The sequence below is a fragment of the Catharus ustulatus genome, chromosome 20, assembly GCF_009819885.2.
Source record: "Catharus ustulatus isolate bCatUst1 chromosome 20, bCatUst1.pri.v2, whole genome shotgun sequence".
Lineage (NCBI taxonomy): Eukaryota > Metazoa > Chordata > Aves > Passeriformes > Turdidae > Catharus > Catharus ustulatus.
The window spans coordinates 5,284,122-5,299,759 of NC_046240.1; the positions used below are offsets into that span (position 1 = coordinate 5,284,122).

The following is a 15,638-nucleotide window of genomic DNA, read 5'->3' on the forward strand; positions in this document are numbered from 1 at the left end:
TGAACACCCAGTTTGCCACCTGATTTATGGACTATACCAGAGAAGTGCTGTCCCAGGGCTGTTCAGAGCTCTCTCCACTGAGCAGTGCCCAGTGCTTTAGCAGATTTCATGCACAGTTCATAGGCACCTCCCTCCCCCAATAGGTGACACTCACCTTAAATTGCTCTTCAGATACCACCAGCAGCTGGTGGCTGCCTTGCATATCAGGACTCTTGGAAAGGTCATGTGCTACTTCTAGAGGTTCTGGGAGGGGAGTGCTGCGTCCATCCAACACAAGTATCCCCACAACAGGAGCCCTGTGCATCAGCTGAATCTCTTTGGCTAGACAGGCACGATAAGGAGGAAAAACAAACAGAAAAAGCAAACAGGAGTCTCGTCAGAAACACTGTTAGAAACTCATTCACATCCTCTCAGTGCTGGAGACCTATAAAATGTGGTTACAGAAATGCTGCCTAAAAAGATTTGGTAGCTGAAGGGCATTAGGGCATTGTGACTGGACTGATCTGTGTTAAACTGAAACCATTGTTACATAAACACAACAGGCCCAGCTGTCAGAACAAGGGACGTGCAGCGAGGGTTGATGGCAAACTTCAGTGACAGCTGACACAAATTCACATTTCTGAAGTAGTAGGAAATGAGGCTGAGGCACATCAAGCAGTGCTGGGGCTCCAGTTCAGCTGCTGCAGTGAGCATTGCTTAGCTCAGACACTGCCACACTTGGCTCCAATCACTGATAAACAGCACTAACTGAGCAACCCTGCTTTTCTGGCCATAACTCCTGTGAGGGATGGCTCAGACCCAGCAGAACCCTGCTTTGACAAGGCACTTACCCTGCTCTGCCCTGACAGGCTCATCCATCCTCCTCTCAGCTGGAGGAACACGTAAACAGAAAGCATAGACTGTCCCTCCATTGGTGCCAGCCCACAGGGACGGGCAGTGCCGGGAGCCTGGAGTGACAAAAAAGCCCATGAGCAAGGCACCACCATGACATAACAGCTTTCCCTGGCTGTACAAAACCTCCCTCTGTTTGCCCCCTAAATATCTTTATATTAGGAGAGACTTGCCAGGCAAACTGCAAGTTCTTAACATTCTTTTCCCAATACATGTCCACCAGCAGCCCTTAGAAAGGGCACTGCACAGAGCAAAGGTAAAAGTACCACCACATGAACCAACACAATTGCTGTGTTCTGTTTTCACACATTTATAGTACAGATGAGCAGAGTAAACTTGTGCATGCTATCAGTTTGGGCTCTGATGCACAGCCAGTCACCACCTTCACCAAAATTAAAAGGCTCTGCTGGAGACAGGGGTGAACTTCGGAGCAAAGAGAGAAGGAAAAGTTTATACTAAAAAGTCAGATGCCAACCCAGCACATTTGAAAAATCATATAAAAAGACTTGATTCAAAGATGAATGGCCACTTGCCTTGGATTAGCCAGCAGCCCAGAGTGGCTAAAGAACAATTCCACATGGCAACATATGTTCTTGTTCTATATCAGTTTCTCAGCAGAGCACAAAGTAGGACACAGGAGGTGCCGAGTTTTCCTGGCACTAAATCCTAACACACTCCTTGGCAGAAGCAAAAACCCATTTGGAAGAAGAGGGAGATGCTTTTCCTACTCACTGTCTCTCAGGAAGGTATCAGCAAAGTACAAGGTTCGCACAAAGCCAGTGAAGGAATCTTCTGCCGAGCGCGCTTCGATCTTGCGCTGGACCGGAGCCAGCTCCATCTCCTGCAACGCATCCTGGTCAAACTTGGCATTTGCTTCTTGCACCTTCACAGGTGAGAAAACACTCAGTCAGGGATAGACACAGCAGGGAGAGAGAGGGAGCATGGCAGCAACAGAAAGCACAGCACAATCACAGCAGTGACCTTGTCCTCTGAACTGATCTCTAAAAACGTGCCTGTTTTTATCTAATGCAGCAGCATCAGAAATTGCCATTTTTCGCTCATACCAATACCTATTGATTGATAGCAGGGCTAAGACCACCTCCTGCTCCAGGCAGGCTCCAAGCTGCAAACAGACAGACCTCAAAAAGGTGAGCCCCTCACCTCTGAGGCAGTTCCACCAGCTCCTCGCCGCTTCCTACTGGACACACGGCTTCTTCTGATGCGCCGGAACGACTGACGGAGAGACTTCTTCAAGGACTTCACCCGAGACAGGGGACCTTCTAAAGCCAGCTGGTCACTGGGATGCAGTGTGCACCTGCAAGAGAGAGAAAGCAGCCACATGGTCACTTTCTGCTGGGTGGCAATCACTCCCAAGAGTCCAACAGCATACACAGAAATGTTGGAACACACTTATATATTCTGGAAGATCTTCGAGAAGCAGTTCTTGCTTTTCTTGAGAAATCACTTATCACACCTGGCTTTGTTGGTAATTCCAGGTCATCATTAACATAAGGATTATCACAGACCCTCCTGGAAAGGTGACACTTACTTGACAAAGACCAGTCGCTTCTGTTGATGGTCAAAAAGCCCAAAGCCATGACTGGTTCCAAAGGCCACAAGCCTCCACTCTGAGTGCAGGGCCAAAGAGGTGACCACAGCTGGTGGCTGACACTGGACAAGGACAAATGGCTGAAAACCAGCTTCAAATCGAACAGGCCCATCTCGAGTTTTTAGCTTCTCGTGGCCTTTCCATCGATAGCCCTCTTGGTCCTGCAGAAGATCTGCCTCAGCATGGTCCACCACGTGCTCTGCATCCTCATCATTCAGCTCCATCACCAGCACCTGAAAGGAAGAGAACAGCTGCAGTCCTTCCCTAGGGATGCTGAACTACTGCACCTCTCAGGACAGATAAATAACAGCAGATCATGTCTAAAATACCAACTACAGAAAGCAGAAAATCCCAGAATGGTTTGGGATCACCTACTTCTAACTCCTGCCATGCACAGGGAAACATTTTCTGGTCAGAGTTGCATCCAACCTGGCCTTAAACACTTCTAGGAATGGGGCATCCACAACTTCTCCAGGCAACCTCATGCCTCATCATGTTCACAACAAAGTTGTTCCTATCTAATCCAAACCCACTCTCTCTCAGTTTGAAGCTACTCCCCCTTGCTCTGTCACCCCAGGGCCCTGTAAGTAATTTCTATCATGTTTCTTGTAAGCTCTTTTCAGGTACCAGAAGGCTGAAATTAGGTGATCCCAAACCTTCCCTTCTCCAGGCTGAACAATCCCAATTCTCTCAGCCTTTCCTCACAGCAGAGTTATTCCATCCCTCTAATCAACTTGGTGGCCTCCTCTGGACTCACTCCAGCAGCTCCATGTGCTGGGTGCAGTGCTCCAGGTGGGGTTTCACCAGATCAGGACCCCATGAAGCATTTCCAGAAATAGATCAATTCACCAGGAGAGAAATTATAAGAGCAGATCTCCAGATTACACTGAAACCTGCACTGAAAACATATTTCTGTTGACTTTTCATATTGTAATACCTGTCCTGCTGTACCAGCTACAGCCAGGTATCCACTGTATTTACACAGGTAGATCTTCTGGATCCCAAGTCTTGGATCATCACTGTAAGGATCGAAGGTACCAACCTAGGAAAGGGAACAGAAAGGGGCTGAACTTTAACTGGGGCAGGAATCAGAACTCTGCAGGTTTTCAGGAAGTTTCTACAGCAGCAGCTCTCTTACCTTGCGGAGGGGAGGCCACTCGTCCTCCCCCAGGGTGTTCATGTTGTCATTGGGGTCAGCATCTGTCAGGAACACTCTCACTGTGCTCAGCTTATACAGGAGGTGCAAGCAGACACCAGAGGCATCCCAAAACCTCACTGTGCCATCCTCATGCCTGGGGGGAAGGATACAGGAGCACACATCACACACAGCACACGGAGGGTAAAACACAGGAGAACAGCATGTTGAGGGTAAAACACAGAGAAACAGAGGGGAAAATAAAGAACCAAAAAAAATAAACCACAAAGAGGAAGATTTTTGGCTTCTTGTGTATTTTTGCGGTTTTTGGTTTTGTTTTAGGTTGTTGGGTTTCTTTAATCCAGCTGTTCTTGGTGATCTGACACCATTACACTGATTTAAAATTATGCCAAAAAAGCAAAAAACTCATCCAGGCAAAAATACTGTTACTGTGAGGGAAGGGAAAAAACAAAATTAAAAAAAAATAAAAATCTAGCTTTACTCTTAGTTTTCCAGGTGAAAATTTGCAACAGTCTTCCAACGCAAGGGTAGGAGCTTCTAACATGCTCCATCAAGAAGGAAACCTCAGGAACAGCCCATTGAAACTCTCAAAAGTGCTTTGAAAAGAAAATGGTACATTTTTATGCAATGAGACAATCTCTTGCTAGCTACTTCCACCCCTTAGCTAGATCTGTTCATGCTGATCAAAGCAGACAGGAGTCCAAGCTAACCTCTATTTTAAGATTCAGAGTGTAAGGCAGAGGGAAAAATGCTTCAAAACATGAAAGATTAAGCTCCACTTTCACACTGCTGCCTTTGAACCAGGCTGGATTAGTGGCTGCACTCCCACACACTTTGGGAGTAGGGGGAATGGATAACACAACAAAACTAAAAATCAGCCACTTTCTGGGTTATCTGTGGACACCATGACCTGTTTGCTCAGAAGCAGCAAAATAAATTGGCTTTACAAAGCCAGCAGCACAACTTTGAGACGCTGCACTGGAAAGCTGCAGTCTCTGCCCTAAAAGATGAGGAGACTTCAACTCCACAGGAAAAGCTCAGCTGAAAAAGGGGAATTGGAAGGGGCTCCCTGATGGCTCTGAGGTCAGCACCTACCCTGTCAGCAGCAAGTCCCTCTGTGGAGGATCTGGAGCGATGTTGGTGCCGCCGTCAATTGGCCACGGCTACAAACACAGTGAGAGAGGTGTCACTGCCCAGGCACTGACTGACAGTGTGTGACTGCCCAGGCACTGACAGTGTGTGACTGCCCAGCACAGACAGTGTGTGACTGCCCAGCACTGACAGTGCGTGACTGCCCAGCACTGACAGTGTGTCACTGCCCAGCACTGACAGTGTGTCACTGCCCAGCACTGACAGTGTGTCACTGCCCAGCACTGACTGACAGTGTGTGACTGCCCAGCACTGACAGTGTGTGACTGCCCAGCACTGACAGTGTGTCACTGCCCAGCACTGACTGACAGTGTGTCACTGCCCAGCACTGACAGTGTGTCACTGCCCAGCACTGACTGACAGTGTGTGACTGCCCAGCACTGACAGTGTGTGACTGCCCAGCACTGACTGACAGTGTGTGACTGCCCAGCACTGACTGACAGTGTGTCACTGCCCAGCACTGACTGACAGTGTGTCACTGCCCAGCACTGACAGTGTGTGACTGCCCAGCTCTGACAGTGTTTGACTGCCCAGCACTGACAGTGTGTGACTGCCCAGCACTGACAGTGTGTGACTGCCCAGGCACTGACAGTGTGTGACTGCCCAGCACAGACTGACAGTGTGTGTGACTGGCCAGCACTGACTGACAGTGTGTGACTGCCCAGGCACAGACAGTGTGTGACTGCCCAGCACTGACTGACAGTGTGTGACTGCCCAGCACTGCCTGACAGTGTGTGACTGCCCAGCACTGCCTGACAGTGTGTGACTGCCCAGCACTCACTGACAGTGTGTGACTGCCCAGCACTGACAGTGTGTGACTGCCCAGCACGCACAGACAGTGTGTGACTGCCCAGCACTGACAGTGTGTGACTGCCCAGCACTGACTGACAGTGTGTGACTGCCCAGGCACTGACAGTGTGTGACTGCCCAGGCACTGCCTGACAGTGTGTGACTGCCCAGCACTGCCTGACAGTGTGTGACTGCCCAGCACTGACTGACAGTGTGTCACTGCCCAGCACTCACTGACAGTGTGTCACTGCCCAGCACAGACAGACAGTGTGTGTGACTGCCCAGCACTGACAGTGTGTGACTGCCCAGCACTGACTGACAGTGTGTCACTGCCCAGCACTCACTGACAGTGTGTCACTGCCCAGCACTGACAGTGTGTGACTGCCCAGCACTGACTGACAGTGTGTGACTGCCCAGGCACTGACAGTGTGTGACTGCCCAGCACTGACTGACAGTGTGTGACTGCCCAGCACTGACTGACAGTGTGTGACTGCCCAGCACTGCCTGACAGTGTGTGACTGCCCAGCACTGACAGTGTGTCACTGCCCAGGCACTGACAGTGTGTCACTGCCCAGCACTGACTGACAGTGTGTCACTGCCCAGGCACTGACAGTGTGTGACTGCCCAGCACTGACTGACAGTGTGTGACTGGCCAGCACTGACTGACAGTGTGTGACTGCCCAGGCACTGACAGTGTGTCACTGCCCAGCACTGACAGTGTGTCACTGCCCAGCACTGACAGTGTGTCACTGCCCAGCACTGACAGTGTGTCACTGCCCAGCACTGACTGACAGTGTGTCACTGCCCAGCACTCACTGACAGTGTGTCACTGCCCAGCACAGACAGACAGTGTGTCACTGCCCAGCACTGACAGTGTGGGACTGCCCAGCACTGACTGACAGTGTGTGACTGCCCAGCACTGACTGACAGTGTGTGACTGCCCAGCACTGACAGTGTGTGACTGCCCAGCACTGACAGTGTGTCACTGCCCAGGCACTGACAGTGTGTCACTGCCCAGCACTGACTGACAGTGTGTCACTGCCCAGGCACTGACAGTGTGTGACTGCCCAGCACTGACTGACAGTGTGTGACTGGCCAGCACTGACTGACAGTGTGTGACTGCCCAGGCACTGACAGTGTGTCACTGCCCAGCACTGACAGTGTGTCACTGCCCAGCACTGACAGTGTGTCACTGCCCAGCACTGACAGTGTGTCACTGCCCAGCACTCACTGACAGTGTGTCACTGCCCAGCACAGACAGACAGTGTGTCACTGCCCAGCACTGACAGTGTGGGACTGCCCAGCACTGACTGACAGTGTGTGACTGCCCAGGCACTGACAGTGTGTGACTGCCCAGGCACTGACAGTGTGTGACTGCCCAGCACTGACTGACAGTGTGTCACTGCCCAGCACTGACTGACAGTGTGTCACTGCCCAGCACTGACAGTGTGTGACTGCCCAGCACTGACAGTGTGTCACTGCCCAGGCACTGACAGTGTGTCACTGCCCAGCACTGACTGACAGTGTGTGACTGCCCAGGCACTGACTGACAGTGTGTGACTGCCCAGCACTGACAGTGTGTCACTGCCCAGGCACTGACAGTGTGTCACTGCCCAGCACTGACTGACAGTGTGTCACTGCCCAGCACTGACAGTGTGTGACTGCCCAGCACTGACAGTGTGTCACTGCCCAGGCACTGACAGTGTGTCACTGCCCAGCACTGACTGACAGTGTGTCACTGCCCAGGCACTGACAGTGTGTGACTGGCCAGCACTGACTGACAGTGTGTGACTGCCCAGCACTGACTGACAGTGTGTGACTGGCCAGCACTGACTGACAGTGTGTGACTGCCCAGGCACTGACAGTGTGTGACTGCCCAGCACTGACAGTGTGTCACTGCCCAGCACTGACAGTGTGTCACTGCCCAGCACTGACTGACAGTGTGTCACTGCCCAGGCACTGACAGTGTGTGACTGCCCAGCACTGACTGACAGTGTGTGACTGGCCAGCACTGACTGACAGTGTGTGACTGCCCAGGCACTGACAGTGTGTCACTGCCCAGCACTGACAGTGTGTCACTGCCCAGCACTGACAGTGTGTCACTGCCCAGCACTGACTGACAGTGTGGAGAATGTGAAGGCAGCAGCAGGGCATGAACTCCAGTGCAAGTGGCAGTGAAACAGTCCATGCTGTCAGCTTTTGTTTGGATTAGATGTTCCCATTCTGACACCAACTGTGCATTTTAGAAGGCATTGTACACATTTCCCCAAGAAGTTCCATGCTTATACATGAGAACTTTGTTACCACCAACAGCTGGGAACACTCACACTTCCCCTCTGGCTTGTCAAAGCTTAAAAAAAAAAATCACATTTTAATTCCCCAGTGTAACTGTACTGGTGGTGCTTTAGGAAAAAGGCTATCATGACCCTGTTAAGAGGCAGGACAGTGTCTGGTGGGGCTGAACTCTGCAGATCATCAGCACCACAGACCACCCACACCCTGGGCAGTCACACTGACCTAAACACATAGGAACAGGGGCACACACAGCTGCCATACCATACTGGAGTAGTGAATGTTCTGCTTGCTCCCAGCGCTGATAATCCTCTCCCAGAGCTTCAGAGGGATGTTGGAGACGTGGTGAGAGCAGGTGATGGCTGAGCAGTGCAGGGAGGCCAGGTATGGGGGGTGCACTGCTGGCCAGCCTGCACTTTTCAGGTCTATGACCACGAGCTCTTCTTCTGCCAGTGCCACCAGGGCAGAGGGGTCATCAAACTCTGCAGAAACAACATTCACTGAGGCTGACAAAACTGACTGCCAAGGCAGTGCAAACAAGCTTCCTGTAAGGCTGCTGTGAAAGCTGTCATCACACAGCTCCACTCAACATTTTTGTTGGAAAACATCTTAAATGCTTCCATGTTAACTGTGTCTATGGAGTTTGAATGGATCTGAAGACACTCACAGATTCACTGCAAATTCATGTTCCTTTGCATCACTACTGGGACTGCAACAATGATTTTTAATACATTCCATTGCAGAGTAAAAAACTTATTAAAAATGACTAAATAACACAAAGTTCACACTTACTACTGTAACAGCCATAATTCCAAATCTTTACCTGCAGCTAATTAACAGCACTGTGTGGAAGATGCATACCAGCAGTGACCCATTTAGTGCTGTGTTAGGACCACAGTCCATCCAGGCTAAGCTGCTTAAACATGCTAATGCCTTGGGTTCTGCAGAATGCTTCTCTGCTTGAACTGACAAGTATTTACAATTCAGCTCTTTTCATTTTCTCTTCCTCTCATGCCTTCTGACACATCATCTAGACTTTCCTTTTAAAGATGTGTGCATCATCAAATAATTCTTATGTTTATTAGGGACATCAACAGAAGAAATATGTTAATGTAACTTGACTGGTGACATCTGACACAAACAAAGATTTTAATTTCTAATTACAATGGAAAATCTTGAGTGAAAAAAAATTTAGTCTACAAGGACATTATTGCAGCAAGGTTCCCAAGTCAGCCACAGCAGCAAACTGGTGGGGAAACCCAAAACCACAGATCAGTTCACAGCAGTGACAATTAATGCAGCTACAGAAATCTGAGTGAATATAAAGCTGGATGAGGTTGATAAAACAGTGAGCCATTAGCAAACTACCTAACTCAGCTTTTCCCTGACCTTCCCTCCTAAACTGTACTTGTACTTCCCTCCTTTGCTTGGTTGATTACCTGGTACACATTTGCAAGAGGGCACATACCAACACTGTTCACTCAGCAAAATTAAATTCAAGTAATTAGTACTTGGCATCACTAGTTTCACCTCTGACTAGGCCCAGCCACAACACATCACTAATTAGCTCAGTTTCTTCATGAAAAAAAAAAAAAGTTTTCTATTCAGTTTTACTTTGCTTTTCCATGTATCATTTGCAGTCGCCCACAGGACTTGATAATAAAACAAATAAAATCCTGTACTGCAACAGCCCTGCAGTTTGCTGTTGCCAACATGAACTGAAAGTGCTCTGTTTTAACAATGTTTTTCCCTGCAAAAACACACATCTGAGCTCATTTTTTATGGCAAGAACCTACTTTAAGTTGCTGAAGCAGCAGGCATAGTAGCATTTGTCATTATTGCCATACACTCACCCACCTCATTTAAAAATATAAAACAAAACCAAAACACACCCCCCCAAAAAAAATCAAACAAAAACAACACCACCACAAAAAAAAAAAAAAAAAAAAAAGAAAAGGAAGGGCTGGCCTTTTTACAAAGTGTTTCCACAGCATATTCAGGGTAGTGGAAAGTCACCAGCTATGACCACGCTGCAATGCATTAGCTCTGTGCTGATTAAATTAAGTGGCTTTGGTATACAATTAATACCTTGGTATTGCCACTGCAGGGAAGACTGCTTAAGGGCAAACAAGGCAAGCTAGGTAGATCCACTAAGCTTAGGCAATCAGCCACAAGGAAGCTTGTCAACCACAGAAACCTCATTTTATTGTAAAAAACTTCCTCATCTGAGTGCAACAGCTTCAGTTTCCTGTAGCAGCTCCTGAACCCACTGGCAGTGGTGTTAATTCAGTAACACTGGATCATTCAATTCTTGGGAAGTAGAAATATAAAGCCTGTTTGTTCAGTTATTTCATCCTAAAGGATTTCTAATCATATGCAGAACCAGAACTCTAAGTAGTACAACTCTGACCTAAAAAACTCAGATTTCTTTCATCTTTAAGACTTTTGTTCCATCCTCCAGAATCTACACCCTGATAATTCCATAGAAAGTAAAAGGGTCTCCTTCTTTAACACCAAAAGGCATTGAACTCGAGGCATGAAACAGTACCTCAAATTTATCAGCACTGTGAACTGGAAGGTTTAGACACAGGTTCTGCACACTTGGAAGATGTGACTGTGCAGGGAAAAATCAGTGACAGACACAGCTCAGTTACACTGCATTTCTGTGCTCTCTTCTCAGTGGCCTGAGAGGCTCTGTTAAGATCTAGGAAGAGAGGCAAGAAGGAATCCAAAAGCTGTTTCTTTCTGCCTCTTCTCCCAGGATACTCCTCCCTTGGATCCATGCTCTGCTTCCCAGAACAGGCCAGAGGGATCCAACCTGCACCAAGAGACTCCCAGTGGAGCTGTGGCTGTCACCACCCTCCCTAGCAGGACACAGGACAAATTGGTTTGGAAACCAGTCCAGCAGGTACATCAGAGACTAGAAAGCCTGAGATCAGTAACAGAAGATTTACTTACAAGCTCCTAAACAATTTGCAATCCAGCTTCCAACACTGCACATTTTTGGAGCTTGAAATAGCATTTTATACTCAGTTACTCAAGGTTAGCCAGAAGCAAGAACTACACCAGCATTAAACAAAGAGTTCCTGGGCAAAACCCTTTACAGTTTCATGAAAAGGAAGAATGTACAGTTACTGCAGAAATAAGAGCAAGAAAGCTCTTCAACAGAAGCAAGAATCTGACAAGCTCTACTCAATTCCAGGAATGAGAACTATTCAGCTTACACTCATGCTCACCAGCAGTAAGGAAATTAAGTTCTTCATATACTGACCCTTGGTTCTCTGTCACCCTTTGCTGATTTATTACCCAGAGCTCCAGACACAAATCCAGGTACTAATTAAAAGAAGCAGTGTCTCAGTGGGAGTAAATTCTGGTTTTAATTATTAGCCTCCTTTGAAGTGCTATTTCCAAACAACAATATTCAGCTTCTCATTTCATGACCTGGTTATGCCCAATGTCCAGCTTAAACAGATATAAGCTTAAGAGATCTTTTCTCATTAACAGAGTAGCCTAATTTTTTTTTTGAGGAATGTATGGCATTTGTAACTAGCCCTTTATTTACACCAGTATTTTATATTTCACTTTTAAGTGGGAATCTTTCACAGCTGGACTCAATCTTAAAGGTCTTTGCCAAATGAAATGATTCTGTGATTCTCTGCTGAAGTCTCAGAAACTCCCCAAACAACTGACCTCCTTATCACATTTCACATGCTATTTATACCAGGCAGATTCCCACACACTACACAGCTACCCTAATTCCTCAGTAATGCCCTTCCATCACATACCTGCAGCAGGATCTGAACTGAAGATTATAAAGAAGTCAATCACTCGTGAGGTAAAGTCGAAGGCTGTCTGCTGGCTGCCGTGGATAACAGAGATACTGTGCCTGTCCCCATAGCTAGCCCGGGGCATTCCTCCTTGGAATATTATGTAAGGAAGCCTGAAGAGAGAGAAAGAGTTAAAGTGGTCTGTGCTGAAGTGAGGAGCAAGAAAAATTAAAGAAATGTCAAAGTTTGACAAGTTCTTAGAATGTTACTCTAAAGGGTTCACGTGGCATTGCACACTGCACCCTTCAAAAGGTGAACTGAAGGATACACCACAAACTCACCCATTTTTTGTTGTCTGCCAGTAGATCTTGGAGATGGCCTTGCAAGGAAAAGGACCTGAGAAAAGAGTTATTTGCTACAATTCAAGAAGTGCATTTTTACATCAGAAGTTGCTGATTCTGCTTCAGCCAGGTCACCTCACCCTCCACCCCAAGGGGAGCCACCTAAATTAGCAGGAGCCAGCAGCACCTCCCCAGACCAAGCCACATCAGACAAATCTTCTGGGTCACACTGACCACAGAACTCTGCAGCAAAACACAGCTTAGGCTCAGGGGAAGTTCTAAACCATGCTGCTGATGGCTAGGCACTCCCTCACTCGCAGGGAGTGAAGTGCTGCTGGAGGAGCTGATTAACTAGAAAGGATTGCTAAAATCACAGCCATTCCTGACACTAATATAAAGTGATAGAGCTTTAAAAGCTTCTCTGCACTCAAAAGGTGACATCATCCCCATTTGATGGTTTCCAGCAAATCAGAAGCTTCATTTAATCACTGCTCAGGTTGACAAAAAATACACTCAGCTCACTATTAATTACACAGGATCCAAGCAGCTCCTGCTGAACAGGACACCAGCAAAAAGAAAAAGCTGAATCACCAACACCCTTCTTCATAAGGGGCACTAATATTGTCAAGACTTGCTCTCCATGTTCAGGACAGACTTCAACAAGGCAAAGGAGTTTCAAATCTAAGAGAAAAACTGGTCTGAAATCCCTCAGTACAGGCCCACAAGCTGTCCAAGAGGCACCTCTGCATTTTGCCATTATATACTAGGGAGAATTGTGATTTGAACATCCTACACAAGCTCAGAATTAGTCTGAGTTTGGACCATTACTCCACAGTTAAAGCTCACTTACTGACCATAAGGCACAGTGTTTTCCAGAGGCTCTGCCTGCCTGTTGTCACTGGATACTGGCCACTGGGTGTAACTTCCATCGTAGTGACAACTAATGAATTTACTGCCATCCCTCTGCCAGTAGAGGTTCTCCAGTTGCTGAAAAAAAGCCATACAAATGACTGTTCTCCAGAGAGCTGTTATCTCCCCAAAACAACCCAATCTTACTAAAAAAGCAGCTTTGTCAGGCTCTCCCTGCACCTGATTTGTCTTCAGAGTGTCAGTGAGAACCCTTCCTGCCTCTGGATTGAATCAATACCTGGCTGCCCAGGAAATGCTGTGCTGCTTTGTTATTCTGCAGGTCCCACAGGACAATCAAGCCCCTGCTGTATCCAATTAGGATCTGGTCAGGGTTCTTAGGATGCTCCTGAAGGGCTTCCACCAGTTCACAGGATCTCCTGCTGCAGTTATCTTCTGGTATCCTGCAGGAGCAGGAGAGAAAACAAGAGAAGCTAATTCCAGATACAATCTGAAAGGAGTGTAATAAAAGGTGTAAGAATGAGAAATTAAGCTACAAACAGGTAATTACAATCTTCCCACAAATCCTTTGAGCAGCAGAAGTAATTTATGGGAGACATCACACCAGGCCCACCACATGGACATGGACCCAGTTCTGTTTTCTTCAAGGAAAGGCCAAGGTTTACAATGGATTCCAGGACTGTAAAGACAGTTTGAACCACTCACCCCATTCTGTTACAGAATAAAGTTAAGATGGAAATGCCAATAGGAGATGTGAAGTAGGACAGTTTTCAGCAGCACTCAGCAGAGTGATAAAAACCCCATTTGAACAAAGCAGCATCAGATGTTCAGCCAGTGGTTGAAAAAATAAATGGGTAATTACAGCTAAACAAAATATTATTTTTCCAAAACTAAACACAAGGGCTAGGGCACAAGGTCTGCAGATTCACCCCAAGTGAACACTCTGTACCTCCACAGTATAGGCTGGAGCAGGACAGAAACTGTTACTTAACACACACCAGGATTAAAAGTGACTTCCATGAGAGTCAGGCAGATATGGACAATGCTTAACACAACAGTGAGGCCCCAGCACATAATCTGGGGTGGCACTTGAACAAAGGATGTGTCTGCTAATGGGATTCCACCCCTTGTTTGCTCACTCACCGCTGCAGCACAGCCTCGGGGGTGATGGTCCTGTCCTCCAGCACTCTCAGTGAGGGCAGCTCCACCACAAAGATGGTGCCACTCTCTGTGCCAAGGTACAGCACTTCCCTGGAGGAATGGGGCAGCACAGCTGTGACCTGGGTGGCGCTTGGTGGAGAGCTGGGGATGCAAAGAGACTCTTGTTACTGAATTTGGGAGAGTTACTGATAAATGTCCCTATTCTATTGTTGTCATTTGTTTTGAAGGCATGATTTTTTTTTTAAGAAGGTAAACATCAACTTTAAGACAAATTATGTCAGTAATTTGACAAGTGCATGGACAAAGAACCAGACACCTTTTTTACAGAACTCAAGTGTTCCTAAAAACAGCTCACCTAAAACCAGCAAGATCAAATGAAACTAAAACCACAACAGCATTTCAAAGTCTGACTCAAGGCATGGTTAAATTTACCTAACCTTAAGATTAATAATTCCCATACCCACAGCACTGAATGCACAATATTTTAAAAGATATCACCCTTTGCACTGGTTAAGCCCTTCTAAAGCTGGTCTCCCATGCCCCAGCCAGCTCCTGGTTGGTCTCCATGGATGCCCTTTCAATGGATTCAGGCTGTAAGAACTGGACAGGCTCTAGTTTAAACAGCAGCAGAATTTTCTGCCTTGCTGATCCCCAGAGCAGCTCCAAGCCCCTCCTGTGCCTCACCCAGGTGGCCCTTTGAGGGTGAAGCGATGCTCTTCCCGCAGCTCAGACGCTCCTCCATGCTGCTTCAGGCTCCAGAGGTGCAAGCTGTTATCATCCAGCAGTGTCACCAGCTGGCACTGCAAAAAGCACACAACTTGCTTTTTTCAGAATGCCAGTATTAAATAGAACACAGTAAATTTAGCAGTAGAGTTGCTGCTGTTTATAATTCCCTGCTAAAACAGGACTGGGGAGTTGGTTCAGTTTTTTATGGCAGTGGACAAACACTGCAGCAATCGGATTTGGGGGGTGGAGGGAGACAAGAAGTAGCCTAGAGGCTCAAAAGCCTGTTACAAAGGCCCAGGTTATCACTGAGGGGGATGACAAGGGGTTAGGCTCCTGAAGGAGATCAGGCTGTGCTGTAAAGCCCAGCCATGCAGCTGCAGGCTGTATTCACCTCCTCCAGCCTCAGCACAGGTTTGCTGAACACACCCCAGCTTGGGTGGGGCTGATACACTCTGCTACACCACACTCCTCACATTCTTCGTGTCCAACCTCATTCTGGAAGGTTGTGTCAGAATCCTTTTATGAGCCCAGCCCTGCTGGCTGGATGTTCAAATTGAAGCGTTTTACCTGCTGCAGCCACACCTGGTGCAACACTCCCCATGGGAGTTTCAGTTTATACCATTAGCTAAGCAAACAGACACCCAAAACCACCTCAAGAATTAAATCCCTCTCATAAAGAGGCCACTTGTGCTACACTGGGGGCATCAGGGAACAAAGTCTGTGACCAAGACACCAGTCTGACAGTCAAGGGAAAGTGGTTAGACAGCCACCAGACATTTGGAAAATTCTGCTTTCCTATTTTTAGAGTGTGGCAATAACTGCTCAGCAATCCCCAGGAGCAAGATTCAATACCTCCCCAAACAACAAACTTAACAGCAGATGAGGTTAGC

At 47.6% G+C, this 15,638-nt stretch overlaps 1 protein-coding gene across 1 annotated transcript in view; it reads right to left on the reverse strand.

Annotated features, from left to right (window-relative positions):
• LLGL2 (LLGL scribble cell polarity complex component 2) overlaps window positions 1-15,638 on the reverse strand; it is a 35,343-nt gene that overhangs the window by 4,929 nt on the left and 14,776 nt on the right. The window contains exons 5-19 of the mRNA XM_033076912.1: window positions 14,707-14,822; window positions 14,005-14,163; window positions 13,142-13,304; window positions 12,849-12,981; window positions 11,995-12,049; window positions 11,672-11,826; window positions 8,151-8,368; window positions 4,752-4,819; window positions 3,639-3,792; window positions 3,438-3,542; window positions 2,441-2,733; window positions 2,053-2,206; window positions 1,624-1,774; window positions 831-947; window positions 155-321 (exon numbers count right to left, since the gene is read on the reverse strand). Of these exons, the coding sequence (XP_032932803.1) occupies window positions 155-321; window positions 831-947; window positions 1,624-1,774; window positions 2,053-2,206; window positions 2,441-2,733; window positions 3,438-3,542; window positions 3,639-3,792; window positions 4,752-4,819; window positions 8,151-8,368; window positions 11,672-11,826; window positions 11,995-12,049; window positions 12,849-12,981; window positions 13,142-13,304; window positions 14,005-14,163; window positions 14,707-14,822 (2,208 nt within the window). The remainder of the gene's footprint in view (window positions 1-154; window positions 322-830; window positions 948-1,623; window positions 1,775-2,052; window positions 2,207-2,440; window positions 2,734-3,437; window positions 3,543-3,638; window positions 3,793-4,751; window positions 4,820-8,150; window positions 8,369-11,671; window positions 11,827-11,994; window positions 12,050-12,848; window positions 12,982-13,141; window positions 13,305-14,004; window positions 14,164-14,706; window positions 14,823-15,638) is intronic.